General features: G+C 41.5%; 3 protein-coding genes across 6 annotated transcripts; all 3 read left to right on the forward strand.

Moving 5' to 3' along the window:
* Nucleotides 1–179: 179 nt before the first annotated feature.
* Nucleotides 180–4,158, forward strand: tmco1 (transmembrane and coiled-coil domains 1). Its single transcript, XM_026345210.1, has 7 exons — nucleotides 180–392; nucleotides 939–1,016; nucleotides 1,117–1,176; nucleotides 1,321–1,367; nucleotides 1,759–1,826; nucleotides 2,323–2,467; nucleotides 3,707–4,158. Exons 1-7 carry the CDS (start codon nucleotides 323–325, stop codon nucleotides 3,803–3,805), a joined length of 567 nt encoding a protein of 188 aa, XP_026200995.1. The 5' UTR covers nucleotides 180–322; the 3' UTR covers nucleotides 3,806–4,158.
* Nucleotides 4,159–5,316: 1,158 nt separating this feature from the next.
* On the forward strand, nucleotides 5,317–9,949 carry aldh9a1a.1 (aldehyde dehydrogenase 9 family, member A1a, tandem duplicate 1). 2 transcript variants are annotated; one of them, XM_026345206.1, is made up of 12 exons: nucleotides 5,317–5,407; nucleotides 5,770–5,928; nucleotides 6,337–6,482; nucleotides 6,670–6,799; nucleotides 6,905–7,039; nucleotides 7,149–7,345; nucleotides 7,479–7,619; nucleotides 7,713–7,901; nucleotides 8,492–8,579; nucleotides 8,685–8,826; nucleotides 9,127–9,239; nucleotides 9,411–9,949. In XM_026345206.1, the coding sequence occupies exons 2-12, from the start codon at nucleotides 5,787–5,789 to the stop codon at nucleotides 9,503–9,505; spliced, it is 1,518 nt and encodes a 505-aa protein (XP_026200991.1). In that variant the 5' UTR covers nucleotides 5,317–5,407; nucleotides 5,770–5,786; the 3' UTR covers nucleotides 9,506–9,949. The 2 variants fall into 2 exon arrangements, with proteins under 2 accessions (XP_026200991.1, XP_026200990.1); XM_026345205.2 differs by lacking the exon at nucleotides 5,317–5,407 and adding an exon at nucleotides 5,426–5,598.
* Nucleotides 9,950–10,454: 505 nt separating this feature from the next.
* Nucleotides 10,455–13,601, forward strand: med8 (mediator complex subunit 8). 3 transcript variants are annotated; one of them, XM_026343717.1, is made up of 7 exons: nucleotides 10,455–10,596; nucleotides 10,925–11,046; nucleotides 11,510–11,654; nucleotides 11,753–11,893; nucleotides 12,002–12,089; nucleotides 12,179–12,439; nucleotides 13,264–13,601. In XM_026343717.1, the coding sequence occupies exons 1-7, from the start codon at nucleotides 10,591–10,593 to the stop codon at nucleotides 13,332–13,334; spliced, it is 834 nt and encodes a 277-aa protein (XP_026199502.1). In that variant the 5' UTR covers nucleotides 10,455–10,590; the 3' UTR covers nucleotides 13,335–13,601. The 3 variants fall into 3 exon arrangements, with proteins under 3 accessions (XP_026199502.1, XP_026199519.1, XP_026199510.1); XM_026343734.1 differs by having other exon boundaries at nucleotides 12,179–12,418; XM_026343725.1 differs by having other exon boundaries at nucleotides 12,182–12,439.
* The last annotated feature ends 1,955 nt before the right edge of the window (nucleotides 13,602–15,556 follow it).

The following is a 15,556-nucleotide window of genomic DNA, read 5'->3' on the forward strand; positions in this document are numbered from 1 at the left end:
GCAAGCTCTTATTTTAAAAATCAAAGGATTAGCCAAATCACTATATTTGTTAAAATTATGATCATTATTTATTTTTATTTATTTATTGTTTAATTCTACAGACCCAGAGAAGAAGAAGAAGAAGAAGAAGAAGACGCGTTCACTGGCTTTTTCTAGTCACTCATGAACCGGAAATAATTCTCAGATGTGTGACCTCCGCATTAACGCTGATGTAGCTCTATCCCACTGATACTCAGATCAGTGTAATGTGTTCAGGATTTAACTTATAATACACATATATATACAAATTCTCTCTACGTCGGATAAACGCGACACTTCCACCATGAGTACCATGTTTGCAGACACCATTCTGATTGTGTTCATCTCGGTTTGTACAGCGTTGTTAGCCGAAGGTGAGTGAAATCCTCCTGACAGACCGACAGGCTGTTTCAGCAGACAGGCATTTTACTGTCCTCCAACAAACACCTTGATACATTACAGTTTTAATATTATTCAGAGTTATAAAACGGGGAAACGTGTCGACTTTATTTACACTAGTTTATTTCCAGTTTGGGTGTTTCTGATGACAGTTTGATAGCAAGGTAGCGAATTTAGCCAACCAAGCTAATGTATAGCATTGGCATCAAGGTAGACTGGGCAAGCAATGCGACTTCCGCTAAATGTTTCACAATAAAAGACTTGAGAGAAGTTGGTTGACACCTAATATCCGTGGATAATGTCAAATGTGCTGTTTTTAGTTCCTTTTTGGGAACTTCCCATTAAGACATTCCAATATGCACTAGAAATCTAAATAAAAATATTCAATTTAATACATAAGACTTATATATGTGACTGTTGACGAATTTCTGTTGTCACTAAATACTGTATGTAACCTGACCACATGTGCTGTCATTATTATTGCTAATAAAAAAAAACTTTTATTTCTAATTTCTCTGCAGGGATTACCTGGGTTTTAGTCTATCGGACTGAAAAGTACAAGAGGTTAAAGGCTGAAGTGGAAAAACAAAGTAAAAAGCGTAAGTGTCTCATACATTAACCTCACTCTGCTTTCATTTTTGCATTAAATGTTTTCCTACGGATTGATGAAAACATTCACTGTTGCTTGTTTGATGCCAGTTGAGAAGAAAAAGGAGACAATCACAGAATCTGCAGGACGTCAACAAAAAAAGAAGATTGGTAAGAACCTTGAGAATAAGTTGTAACAAACTTTGTTCTAGAAAACATTGATAAGCCGAACAGGAAGATGTAAACGTACAGCCTTTATGAACAGATAGTTTTTTTTCTGATAAGTGAGTAACTGTAGTTTTTTCAATGTTACAGAAAGACAAGAGGAGAAACTGAAGAACAACAACAGAGACCTTTCTATGGTGAGTATTAATGTGCCTACAATGAACATGTAGCGTTTAGACTACAGTAAGAAGCTTCAGTGTAATCTCAGTAGGATCACATGAGATTAGGCCTGTGTATTTGTAAATAATATGATAATATGTCAATATTATATATATATCTTACTATACAGGTGCCAAATCAATGTATTGCGATACTGTAAAAAAGTGGATATATTGATAATTTTTATGTAACTTTAGGAAAATTGTGCTAGTATAAAGAACACACTGCCATATGAGTAAGGAAAAGAAAAACAACACTGCCACCTAGCGGTCTGGAGTTTACACACATAATGAACCACATGTCAGCATTGTCAGTATTAATATGTGATAACGCATCAGTTTCACATTTCTGTTTGTAATCTGCTTGCAGGTGCGCATGAAGTCCATGTTTGCCATTGGCTTCTGCTTCACAGCTTTGATGGGCATGTTCAACTCCATGTAAGTGTAATGTGTAAGAACACATTATGGTGGTTTTTCTCAAACAATTAATATGTTACTTTTTATAATGATATTGTGTGTGAGTAAGGAAGACAGAAAATTGCCCTTAAGCTGCATAATAAGATGAAGTATTAAAGCCATTACATAACCATATCAGATGATGATACACAGACAGCATACGACATAAGACTCACAGTGGCTAAATCTAAATTGTCTGTAGGTGTGAATGTGGTTGTGAGCAGTCTGTCTGGATGTGTCAGCTCTGTGATAGATTGAACTGTGCATGGCTGCCCTGTGTCAGCTCCACTCACTGTCTCAGATAAGCAGGTGTGGCTGATGGATGGAGTGAATGTACGTCTGTGTTGGTCAATGAGACATAAATGGAACATTTTTTCCAAAAATGGAAATTGTGAATATGTTTATAGGAAATACTTTCTCTCGTAACTTCTCCAGTCCACTACATTACACATTAAGCCCTCTATTTTTAATTTTACAGCTTTGATGGAAGAGTCGTGGCCAAACTGCCCTTTGTACCACTGTCCTACATCCAGGGACTGTCGCATCGCAACCTCCTGGGAGAGGATTACACTGACTGCTCGTTCATTTTCCTCTACATCCTCTGTACCATGTCCATCAGACAGGTAAACTCTCCTATATATTCTCAACTACTTACCTGAGTGGTGTTGATTCTTCTTTATGTTTGTCACTGGATAGTTGTGAATTTTATAGCACTGGTTGTATTGGGCACTTTAATGCAGTTTCTACATACCGTCTGAAAAAGCTCATGGGCATGTTAACATGCTAAGAGTTAGCATACTAAACAAGCTCACCGTTAATACGTTAAGTAAGACCCCAGGGATGTGCCATCTGGTTTATGTTCAGAACCATGTTAATGCAAACAATTAACAGAGCTGACGATATTGTCTTCTGATTAACAGCGTCATGGGTCAGTGCTGTGGCTATAGATTTCTTCTTATTTTAAAGTTATTAAAAAAATAAAATCAGATTTAAAATAAATTTTGATCATGCCAATAATGGAAATCAGTGATTAGCAAGTGACTGGTGAAACTGTATGAAAACTTAACATCACATTTATAGTGACCATAAGTATCACAGTTATCAAGATATTGTTAAAAGCTTCTAAAAAAGTACTGTAATACATTCAGCTGTGGTTATAATCATTATTAGTAGTAGTAGTATTAATGAAAGTTATAATACAAACACACCTAAAATGTACAAGTATTTAGAGTTTTTAAAGACTGGGTGCAACAAGAGTGCAGGTGACAGAAAACATGATATGAGTGTATCAAGTGGAAATTAGACCATCTGGTTATAATTATCCTCCTTTAAAATGAAGATTCCAGCTGCACAAAGCTAATAATTAAGTCAATGAGTATAACTAACTTTATCAGACACTTGGTGTGAATTATTATACATTATTATTATAAACAATCTACCAACTCGTATGTATATTGTGCTGATGGTAGCTGAATCGAAGAGAAAGTAAAAGTATTTAAATAAGTAAGCAAACATTAACACTAACAGGCAGTAAAAGTTGTGTAACTATCTTAAGCAATAGCAGCAGCAGCAGCGGCTGAGTCTCTCCAAAGTCCACAGGCAGCAGGAGTCACAGAGGTGAACTATCCACAAGCTAACAAGCTTTAACATGATTTGCTGTGAAACGGTTTCATCCCCCTTGTATGACTCAATAACCATCACTCACTAAACCACCATTTGCTTCATACTGCATTTGGTATTCATTTCATGTGAAATCTGAAAACGCTCAGCTACTCACACCTTGCAAATCTTTATCATATGAACTGTGGCCAGAAAAGCGTCTCTGTTTGTGGCCTTTCTTAACAAGTGATCTCTTTCTGCAGAACATCCAGAAGATGCTGGGTCTCGCGCCCTCCAGAGCTGCAACTAAACAGGCTGGAGGCTTCCTGGGACCTCCTCCCCAGGCAGCTAAGTTCTCCTAACTCTGACAGCTTCACCAGCGTTGCTCCCACAGTGCTGCTGTGAGGAGTCTGCACAGAGAGAACTGCTCGTGCTGGAGCACATGTATTATCTGTTGCAGCTACTGTATCACTACTTTCATTTGTTGTTTATTTAAATTACAGACTGTCTTACTTAGAAATTAGAGAAAGAAAAGTTCTTAATAATATTGATTACCAAAGGATACAAACATCTACCTTGTATCCAGCACAGGCCTTGTTGCATTGTTTTGGGATTTAATTGATAATTGGTACAGTAACATCCAATCCATTTGTCAGTATTATTGTCATTGTCTGTATCCTCATTTCTTACATATTAATAAAGTTTTATGATGGCATTTAAGTTGTGTTAATTATGACACCCTGGTGGGTCATGGCAGCTCTGCCATTTATATCCCATTGACAGGTGAGAAAAATGATTGAGAATCACCAGAATGATTGAAAGGAAGGTGTATGGAGAAGAGAAAAGAACTGCTCATGATCTGAAGCTTCCATCTCATCTGTGAAGCATGATGGGGGTAGTGTTATGGTGTGGACACGTACTAGTGTGGCTGTTAAAGGAAATGAAATGTTTGGAGCTGTATTATCTGTTTAGGTTGAGCTTCAAATTCAGGGAACACAGCAAAAACAACCCAGGACTTTTTTTTTTTTAAATGAACAAGTCAGTCACCTGACTTAAATCCAACTGAGCTGCTCTTCACTTGCTGAAGGCAAAATGCCCCAGAAACAAGCAGAAGGTGAATCCAGATGAGCACCTCTCGATGTGGGCTCCAGATGTCTCGAAGTCACTGACTCCGAAAAATTTGCAAGCAAGTGTTAAAGCTATCAATTCCTACACATTTCATTTAAAATCGTAAAGCTATCAAGTCTGCACCAGCACATCTGGATTGTTCCATGTCACATCCACTGTGGTTGTGTGCACTGACAAAATTACGAAAACTGTGTCACTGGCCAAATACAGTATATGCAGACTTGACTGTATGTGGCTGCTGCTAAAATCGTTTGGTCCTGGTCCACTTCACTGTGAAGAAGGTGAACCTTTACAGGTCTGGGACTAAGGAGTAACCTCAGATACAAAGGAGCCCTCGGATGACAGAACATACTGTTTGCATCTTAGTGTGCAGTGAATAGATATAAATAAATGCAAACCAGATCCAACTTGAGGACACCTACACAGAGGCCTGACCACAGCCAGGCTCTTATCCAATCCACTGACAAAGAGTTGAGTAAGATCATGCACACGTTTGATTGGCTCTTTAATGGCTGTTCCAGGGTCAGATTTCCTTGATACTGTCGCGCATTACGAACAATCAGACTGACTCCAAATCAAATGAAAACGCAGAGGTTTGGTCCAAATCCCAGTGTATGTAGGACATTTAGGAATTACTGATCGTGCATCACGCTGATTTATCAATCTTACAATAGTGACAAACACTTTTCAACACTGAATGAAACAATAAATGCTCCCAAACGCAGGAGTCCACGCAGCGTGAAGGAGGCGTGTCCTGTCCGCCTGAAACCCGTATAAGTGTCCTGCAGCCGTCGGTAGCCGCGTCCGCTCGGTGTCCATCTGCAGAAGCACACACGGTAAGATCTGTGCTGTGCACGGCTGCTGCTGCTTTCTGACATGTTTCTGTCCCGGGGTAGAGTTTTTCTCGGGAGCTGCGTCTCTAGCAGTAAGCATGTGATTGGATGCTCTCCTGCAGGAGTGGCCGCGTCACTTATATGCACACACACGCTAGAGGGGCACACACACAGAGGCAGCGGCGCACACAGAGGTAACGTGGTTAGGGTCTGTTCCTAAGAGCTTTTTCTTACAGAATCGGATCTGTGGCTGTGATCGGATGCAGCAGTGAGCATGCGTGTTAATTCGTGTGTTGGCATCGTTCTGATTTCACCATAACTGTGTGTGTTTGTTTGTGTGTGTGTGTGTGTGTGTGTGTCTGCAGGTTTCCTCCGTCTGAACATGGCCCAGTCTATCGTCGACAGCATGCGCACAGCATCCACAGGAACCCTGCTCGTCACGGACCACCTCAACTACTGGGGTGGAAAACGGGTGAAACCCAGACAGGAGAGAAACGCGGAGCCCGTGTTTGAGCCTGCTACTGGTAAAGAGTTCAGTGTTGAAGGTGGTGCATGTTAACGTGGTGGAACAGGGTGGGACGCTGCTGTGCAGCTGGGTGCAGGAGAAGAGCTGACGCGTCTGCTGGCCGGGGTCACTCAGTACGAGCTGTTACTGTTATGCAACTCAAACCCCGCCCTCTTCTCTTCCACACTTAGTTCATGAAATGTCATTTAAAGGGGAAATCCAACAAGAGTGCATCTATCAAATGTATGTTTGTGATCTATGAGTGAATATGTATGGAAATCATACATTAGATTATACAGTGCTATTAAAAATGAATGCTACTAACTGCTGCATCAGCAGAATGCTTTCATTCTCAGAGCTCAGGCAGCCTGTGACCTGCTGATGACCATGGGTTGTTGTTTTTTTTTTTTTTTTGTTTTTGCCTCAGGCCGTGTCTTGTGTCAGATGATTCCCTGCGGGGCCGAAGAGGTGGACGAGGCCATCAAGAGCGCCCATTCAGCCTATCTGAAATGGAGCAAGCTGTCCGGCATGGAGAGGGCCCGGGTGATGCTGGAGGCCGCCCGCATTATCAGGGTGAGGCGGTGGAGCTGTTTTTATGTTGGCTTACGCAACAGAAGTTGGCTTTTGCACGCATGCAATAAGACAAGTTATTCATTGAAAACACGCACACCTCCGTGCACTGTTGACCTGAATTACCACATTATCACTTGAAATAGTTAAAGTTCTGCTTTGAAACATTCCTTTTATTCCAATCAAACAGGAAAGAAGGGATAATATTGCAAAGCTGGAAGTGATCAACAATGGCAAGTCCATCTCTGAAGCTCTGGTGGATATCGATGTTGCCTGGCAGTCCATTGAATACTATGCAGGCCTGGCTGGTGGACTTGCAGGTGGGTGCACCAGCACTTTTATTTTTCTTTCTCTTTGATAGTGGCTTTTTTTTTTCTGTAAATGTTCCAGGACTTGTGTTAATTTTAGGTCTGCGTTCTGTGCAGGTCAGCACGTCCAGCTTCCTGGGGGAGCGTTTGCATATACCAGGAGAGAGCCCCTTGGTGTATGTGTGGGGATTGGTGCGTGGAACTACCCATTCCAGATCGCCACGTGGAAATCTGCTCCTGCACTGGCTTGCGGTGAGATTTCTGGACAGTGTGTCACACATTTCTGTCCAGTTTGAGGTCTTGCAGTATGTCCTTAACCAGCTGCAACAAGCAGGGGTTTAAATTTGGGCTTGGTTCTTAGGTAATGCCATGGTCTTCAAGCCCTCTCCAATGACCCCTGTGACGGCTGTGATTCTGGCTGAAATCTACAAAGAGGCGGGGGTGCCTGATGGGCTCTTCAACGTGGTGCAAGGCGGAGCAGAAACCGGCAGCTTGCTCTGCCACCACCCGATGGTCGCCAAAGTCACCTTCACCGGCAGCGTCCCCACAGGGAAGAAGGTGCAGGATGAGTGCTCAAATTTTTTTACTTAATGTTGAATCCAAAGACCAAAAGTGTTGACTGGGGTCGATGACGTGCAGATACAATATTTGTGTTAGTTGGTGAAATGAATAATATCCTTCTCATACTCAGGTCATGGAGATGTCTGCAAAGGGGGTTAAGCAGGTGACTCTGGAGCTCGGAGGGAAGTCTCCCCTCATCATTTTCAAGGACTGTGACTTTGAGAATGCTGTCAAAGGAGCGCTCATGGCGAACTTCCTCACACAGGGGCAGGTGAGACTGTCGTGACATTCGTGTGCTGTGTGGCTGTCAGTCTTGATCAAATAGACATGTAGAAGTTGCTTTTTTCTTTGTCGTCGGAAACAGGTGTGCTGCAACGGGACCAGAGTGTTTGTACAAAGGGAGATCATGCCCCAGTTTGTGGAAGAAGTGGTGAAGAGGACCAAAGCCATCCCTATTGGTGACCCCCTGCTGGAGAGCACCCGAATGGGAGCACTGATCAGCAAGCCTCAGCTGGAAAAAGTGCTGGGATATGTCAGTCAGGCCAAGAAGGAGGTGTGTTAATAATCCCTTTGATCATTGGACTAGAACAGGTGTCATTACATTTTTTTATGGTGGGTAAAATGCACAGGGCTGCAACATACTGATATCAGAGAACTCTTTATAGAACTAAAGATGGGGCTATTCAAACAATAATGTAGGTTTTGCTAACATGTAATTTCATGCCACCCCCCACTTTCTGGGTTATTCTTTTAAAATGATCCACAATTTGACATGACCCAGTTCTCAGGTGGTTGTTTAACCTTCTGACCTCTTGACACAATAGAAATGTATAAAGACAAAATGCCACCTCTTAATGGGATGAAACCCAGGGTCAGAAAGTGGCCTTTGAAGTGCCCGCTAATCAAAGGCCAACATATTAAAAAGAGACAGTTGTACAGACTCTGCAGGCTGCATGCTGCCCAGGCGCCGTGGTTATCTCGGGATTAGACTAGATTACTATTAATGATTGACATTGTAAGCCATAATGGTCATTGCACTGTCAATTGTTTCACAGGACTACAAAGCAACTGTGTTAAGTTAGTTGTTTGCTCTTTGGATCGATATTTGTTCTGATTATCTTACTGGTGTGTCTGATTTCCCAGGGTGCCAAAGTGCTTTGTGGAGGTGAACCTTATGTCCCCAGTGACCCCAAACTAAAGGGAGGCTACTTCATGACCCCCTGTATACTTGGTATGTCATGTCTCTTGGCGTATTCCCCTCAATTTGTGTCCACGTTATTTTAATTGTCAGTATGCAGCACCCTGTATGTCCTGTACTCTCTTCCCCTCCTCACAGATAACTGCAGAGATGACATGACCTGCGTGAAGGAGGAGATTTTCGGCCCAGTCATGTCCATCCTGCCTTTTGACACCGAGGAAGAAGTGATCCGCAGGGCCAACAACACCACCTTTGGCTTAGCCTCTGGAGTCTTCACCAGGTCAGCAGGGGAAAGGCAGAACACACAGAGTTTGTCATTACTCAGCGTTTGTTTCAACCTCTGATATAGTCCTGACAGTTTACTGGGGTTTATTATATTCCACTGGCTGCGGTTCAGGGTTTCCAAAAACGGCCCGTAAAAGTTACTGAGTTACCAAGAGCAGCTCATTGCACAATAACACTGTCCGTGGTTAGAGAGCAGATGTAGTTGCATTTAAACTGCTTGGCCAGGCTGCACAAAGGCCATTGAATATTTTCTTGTTGTTAAAATCTAACGTCTGTCTTTTGTCTCTGTCTGCAGGGACATTTCTCGAGCTCACCGTGTGGCTGAGAACCTGGAGGCAGGAACCTGTTTTATCAACAACTACAACATCAGCCCTGTGGAAGTACCATTTGGAGGATACAAGATGTCAGGTACGATGTTGCAAGTATAAAATGGTTAGAATGAACACAAAGGAACTACAGTACGTTCTGTGTTACATTTTATCACAGTGAATGACCTGGTTGATCTTTACTGATCAACAGTAAGAGTGAATCATTATGAGAGAACGGTCACACATTCTTATCTCTCCTCTGCTTTACCAGGCTTTGGCAGAGAGAACGGCCAGGTGACACTCGAGTACTTCTCCCAGCTCAAGACTGTGATTGTGGAAATGGGAGATGTCGAGAGCGTCTTCTAAACACCTCCTACCAAGTTTGCACCCCTTCACCAAATCTCTGAAGTACCCTCTCACTTGTGTAACAGATACGACCAGTTGCATGTAGTATTCTTCTTAACACTTCCTGTGATTGTATCACAGCTGCATACTTGGAAAGGTAGAGTCTGTCTGTATGAAACATGTGAGAGGTGAAGAAATGGATCAGTTGCACTTATTAGTTCACAGTTGTCAGCTTCCTATAGAAATGTGAAGAATAGTTTAATAAAACATGATGGTGTTTATGTGAGCAGCACCAAAAGCCTTACTTAGTGCCTTAAATGAGATGTTCTGTGATTAGACATCTGTGAATTAGCATTTAAAGAAAACTGCCTCAGACAGCATTTTATACTACATGCTTTGCTGTAACAGTATTTGACGACTAACACCTTTGTATCACAAATAAAATGCATTACATTCCAAGTCTAATGTTCCTGGTTCTTTGCATGTTTTGAACAAAACCAAGTGATGAACACGGCAGACTAGATTACTTATTACTACTCAGCTAAGTAGTTGTTAGAGATATCTAGTAGCTGATCATCTCCATATTCAGTTTTACAGTAATAGTATGTGATGATTCAATGCAGTACCACCACATGTCCACCTCTGTTCACAGATCAGTCACTTCTCAGTATTGGGGGGGGGAAATATTTGATTATATCATGGTTCTTTTTTTAAGTACACTTTATTGTACTTGTACTGATTTACTACTGTGTGAATAACAGCCCTTATGTGTACATGCAAGATAAACACAAATTGCTTTTATAAAAGCTATAAATATGGTACATCATTATTATTACTGTAAACTTTATTATTGACGTGGCCAAAATACTAATTTCTTTCTATTTAACTACAGTATGTGAATCGTGGCTTGTTGTTTTACAGAGATCTACTTTTTGTCGATGTCCAGTATTTCCGGGTTTCCCTGTGTGTCGTTTCCTGTGTAGTGAAAAGTAAACTTCGTCAGTTTACGCGTGCTTTTATTTTGACAGCGGTGCACCGGAAGCATTCGTCTATTGACTAATTTCGATGGATTAATTTTTGTTGCCAAGTTAGCTTGTAGTTCAACAATGCAGGTAATTTTTTAACTTTAATATATATTCTTCTTCTTCTTCCATTCTCACGGTTTGGTACACCTATGTAAAGATATTTGGCAGTAACTAGACAACGTTAGCCAACCTTACCGTTTGCCCATAAGGTAGCCATAAGGTAGCTAGCTTAGCATAACAAAGAAGCCAACGTTATTGTAGGGTGAAGTTAAATTAGCTAATACTATTGTGGATAAGCGTTGATTGTTCAACATCAACAACAAAAGCAACATTTTTTGCTGTAGTTATTATCGTGGCCTGGTGTGTGTGTGTGTGAAGTGTGTGGTTTAACGTTGTGTTTTTATCTCTGTTTTAGCAGCGAGAAGAGAAGCAGCTGGAGGCGTCGGTGGAGTCTCTCATTTCTCGGGTGGCTCACGTCAAAAACGCTCTTCACAGTTTCATCTGCAAGCTGGAAAATGAATACGAACGATTAACGTGGCAAGTAAAGTGTTTGATTACAGGGCAGTAGATTTGTGTTGCAAGTCTCTATCGGTTTATATGAACTAACAGTGTTCTTTAGGTCTAGTTAGCTAGCTAACGCTACATCAGTACTTTAAACTACACTGTTATAATCTTATTGACATTTCATTGTGTTGAGCCTTTGGACATTTTATTGAACTAAGTCGACGGCTTCCAAAAAGTCCCCATACCTCAGCCACAGTGTCAAAGAGACATTTAACTAGATTAGTACATAAATATAACAGAAGTATTGTATTGTCTTTCCTTTTTTTCAACCTTAAGTTGAATTCATGCTTGGCATAGCTGTACCAGGAAAAGTGATATAATATAATATTATAATTCATTTTGTCCACAAGGAAAATTCTACACTTATCAATTCAATATCTAATTGTGCGTCTGTAATGTTTTATTTTTTCTGGTTATGCCTATATATCTCTTTCAGGCCGTCTGTTTTGGACAACTTTGCTCTTCTGTCTGGTCAGCTCAACACTATCAATAAGCTGCTGAAGAACGAGAAAACACCATCCTTTCGCAACCAGGTTATAATACCTCTGCTTCTGTCCCCAGACCGAGATGAGGATTTGGCCGTAAGTATCAGGAGCCACCTGATGACAGTCTGCTGACATCTTTTTTTTTTCTTTTTAATTATTTATTTTAAAGCTTCAGTTCTGCTTGCCCCCCACAGAAACTAACAGAGCAGCGTGTCCCTGTGTTCAGCCATGAGATTGTACCAGACTACCTGAGGACCAAGCCTGATCCAGAGGTGGAGGAGCAGGAGAAACAGCTGAGTGCAGAGGCAGCACGAATAGGCCCAGAAGTGGCACAGGTCAGTTAATGATTGTAAGGGGGGAGTGGATTGATGATGTTAATATTATGACAATCTCAAGAGTATTTCACGTAATTTAAACTCTTCTGGTTATATTTGTCTCAACAGAAGCAGATCCAGACGTTAAATAAGCTGTGTTCCAATCTGCTGGAGAAGCTGAACAATCCTCGTGAGGACAGAGATGCAGAAAGTGCAGGTAGCTCGAACTTTCATGGAACAGGGTTTTGTCAGCTGCTGTATAAAAGTAAATGTGTTTACTTTTATATATTTTTTTAATGTTTCCAGCAGTGAGACAGAACAAACCGTCTTTCAACCCCGCTGACACTAACGCACTGGTTGGAGCTGTTGCATTTGGGAAAGGGCTTTCCAAATGTAGACCTCCGGGGCCAGTGGCACCTGGACACCCAGGACAAGGGCCCATGATGAGTAGTGGTCCAACCTTACAGCAGGTCACCATTGGGGGTGGTTCAAACCAGCAAGCGGGTATGGGAGGACCTGTGGCTCAACAGCAGCAAGGACAGCCAGGTAGGAGACCTGGAGAGCTAGGTTAGTATTTGACCGGTGTGTGTGCAGCTAAAGCAAAGAAAACAATGTCCTTAGTAGCGTTAACAAATATGAGGGTGAAGCAACAAGGACAAAGACAGTAACCTAATGTTTGAACAAGAAATACACATTACTCTGTTTCTAGGTAAAATTCTTCATCATCAGGAGTTTACCTGGAGGAGCTGGGTGACCAAGAATTTTAATCACATAGTCTGAGTAACCCGATGAGACTCTGAATTGAAATTCAAAAAATTGAAATTGAGTTTTCACTTTCTGGTCTTGGTCAACCTGCTCCTACAGAACTCCTCCAGATGACTTATTCTGAACTCTTTAATGCTGACAGTAAGCAGAATATGCTTTAATTTAAAGCGAAGGCAAAAAACAAATAAATAAAAAATAAATATGTATATATACACACACACACACACACACACGCATGTACACACATAACATCAAATCATACAAAATAAATGTTTTATACAGTGAGGGTGAGAATAAACTTGATCTTAACTGTCCATTTCCAGGACGGCAGACATCTATCTCAAACTAGCCTCATATTTAATGGGTTGTAATGACTAATGGTTGTTGATATGTGCTGAGCTCTGTAGATCCCTGAGGAGACATATAAAATAATGTTTTCATTAGTTAAAATGGCACCGCTTTGAACTACACAGCACTTTAACTCACATGTTCCTAACTTGTTGTAAAGTGAGCTTTCTGCTGGAAAGACCAAATTGACTTTTCTGTTAACATTAACAGCCTTTATATGTATGTATGACTGTATTTAGTGGCTCTTTTTTTTTTCTCTCCCCGCTTTTTTTTATCAGGAAAAATGCCAAGCAGCATCAAGACAAACATCAAATCAGCATCTGGGTCAATGCATCCTTACAACCGATGAACTCAGTACTTATTGAAGGAACATTCACAGTCCATGCAGTGGAACAGCTTCTAAGAAGTTGTTACTTTGTTCACTCTGAAACTATGAACATTATGTCAGGCATAGTGTTGCTGTTTGTGAACACCTTGGAGTCTGTTTTGATTTTTTTGTTTTGGTACAAGACGGCAGCCACTAGATGGCAATAAATCACCATGTAAAGAATCACAATATCTTGTATTGGAGACTGTACTCTTGACACTTTTTCAATAAAGATGGATTAAAAGAACTACCTCAATGAAGACTTGGCTTCTCTGTGTACTGTGCTGTGTAAAGTGATGGTTGTAGACATGTTCAAAATGATCTACATATTAAACAGGTGAACTGTAGCAGTGGTTTGTTAGCTGTTTGCACAGCTCTGTAGAAACTTTAACCTTGTTGGGTTTGAACATCCTCCTCAACAGTCCCCACATGAATGAGCCTGTAACCATGAAGTGACCATCCCAACATTTCAGACATGCTCTATGATCTGAGGTCTGTTCAGTATCTGTGCCCGTTTCTTCTCCTGCTCTGCCCATTTTGCTACAGTACCAAAGGTGAGAATAATGAGGGTGGACATTGCTCTGTGTGGCCTGATAATGTCAAAGTGTTTAAGGGGGGAAATGAGGAAGTATCGGTGCTGACGTGTGAGGGGGGCCCTCTCTCCACACTGGCTCTCTCTGTCCACTCCAATCCCTGTCCGTTGCACAGCACAGTGGCCGCACTGCTGTCACAGCATGCAGGCCCGTGGCTGACCTACATACACCCTCTGTCCCCAAACAGGCAGACGTCTCGCTGCGTCAGCCGCCGTGGTCCGACGCTCTGCTGAGACAGCTCAAAGCTGCACAAGGTCACAGTTGCGTTCACAGATGAAGTCAAAATTATAAACAAAGACCTAACGGGCGACATCCTGCAACTCTCAGGAAGGTTGATGAGAGGTTTCCACTAAACTGTGGCCCAACGTTACAGTTTATATCTTTTTATAGACAATTCTTCAAAGTTTCAGTTTTGTAGTTTGGTTGTGTAAGTGAACATATGTTCATTCTCTATGTTGCATATTAATACTGATATGCTATGAATGCTTCTAAAAAAGGGAAATGATTGTACTGTGTACGTTCTTTTTGTGTTCTGCGGAGCTTTCTCTCATCCGTAATACATCTTCCATGACATGTTCGACACTGGTTTTCTGGACATATGGACTTGAGATCAGTAGATGCAGGAAGTGATTTGAATTGCAGTAACTGTGAAGCACCTGCAGTGATGTCACACTAACACTGGCCCGACCCCGCTGTCGCAGCAGCACCGTTTCCTCCTGACAGTTGTTGTCTCCTTTGGATTGGCAGCTACAATATTAATTTCCTTCTCATCGTAAAACGTGCATGTTCATGCTGCCCTAGTAAACCAAAAACGTCAAACAGTAGACGTGTGTGAAGCAGGATCAGAATATTACTTTTTCCATATCCTCACCTCATCTCAGAAATTACTAAACCACAGAAAACGTGTGTACAAGTATTCTGTGTCATAGAGTTTTCATGTGAGGTGTCAAGTAATTAGCATTAAAACCATTATGACTTATAACCTTACAACTGATTTGTCTGTCACTGAGTGTCACTCAGGCCTCTCAGCTTTTCTAAGACACCTCAAATCAGTAGACCATGAGGGGTCAGCAGTGTTTCACAGATGGGAAGCACTAGACCTGACAAGGGCTGTTAAAGAAATCTTTCTCAATCCACCGTCTGTTTTGACCACACTTCTGAATGCTAATTTAGAATTATAATTCAAGCTTGTATGTGTGAGACAGAGAGAGGTGTTACAGCCACATTCCAGGGCATTCGGGCTGACTCTGAGACTCACTGTACACAGGGGATAATGGGAAGAATCAATATGACAGCTGCCTCCTAAATTACAATATGCACTATATAGAAGGGTGCACAGAGCAGGAGTAGCTGGCCACTTTTTGCCAGACATAAATCCATCGTGACAACTTAATCAGCATTGCTATCTATTGAAAAGACAGGATTTCCCTCTAAATCACACACGGCAGTGACCAAATATGCCGAGTTACTTCATACATACACCGAAATGCACTGAAAACATTTAAGAAGATGAAAACACAGACAAGCCAAACCCAAAAACAAATGAGCTGCACGAGAATTGACATGAATGATCCCACTTTTTGTAGCTGGATGTGAGGAGTGATAATTACT

The sequence above is a fragment of the Anabas testudineus genome, chromosome 4 (assembly GCF_900324465.2).
Source record: "Anabas testudineus chromosome 4, fAnaTes1.2, whole genome shotgun sequence".
NCBI classification, from domain to species: Eukaryota; Metazoa; Chordata; class Actinopteri; order Anabantiformes; family Anabantidae; genus Anabas; species Anabas testudineus.

Bases quoted from the DNA above. Each gene is read 5' to 3' on its own strand.
- aldh9a1a.1 (XM_026345205.2), top strand. From the start codon at position 5,448: ATGTTTCTGTCCCGGGGTAGAGTTTTTCTCGGGAGCTGCGTCTCTAGC. The intron at 8,580-8,684 runs GTATGTCATGTC...CCCTCCTCACAG, and splicing joins CATGACCCCCTGTATACTTG to ATAACTGCAGAGATGACATG. The intron at 8,827-9,126 runs GTCAGCAGGGGA...CTCTGTCTGCAG, and splicing joins GCCTCTGGAGTCTTCACCAG to GGACATTTCTCGAGCTCACC.
- med8 (XM_026343717.1), top strand. The intron at 11,894-12,001 runs GTCAGTTAATGA...TTGTCTCAACAG, and splicing joins TAGGCCCAGAAGTGGCACAG to AAGCAGATCCAGACGTTAAA. The intron at 12,440-13,263 runs GTTAGTATTTGA...TTTTTTTATCAG, and splicing joins TAGGAGACCTGGAGAGCTAG to GAAAAATGCCAAGCAGCATC.
- tmco1 (XM_026345210.1), top strand. From the start codon at position 323: ATGAGTACCATGTTTGCAGACACCATTCTGATTGTGTTCATCTCGGTT. The intron at 1,368-1,758 runs GTGAGTATTAAT...ATCTGCTTGCAG, and splicing joins ACAACAGAGACCTTTCTATG to GTGCGCATGAAGTCCATGTT. The intron at 1,827-2,322 runs GTAAGTGTAATG...TTAATTTTACAG, and splicing joins ATGGGCATGTTCAACTCCAT to CTTTGATGGAAGAGTCGTGG.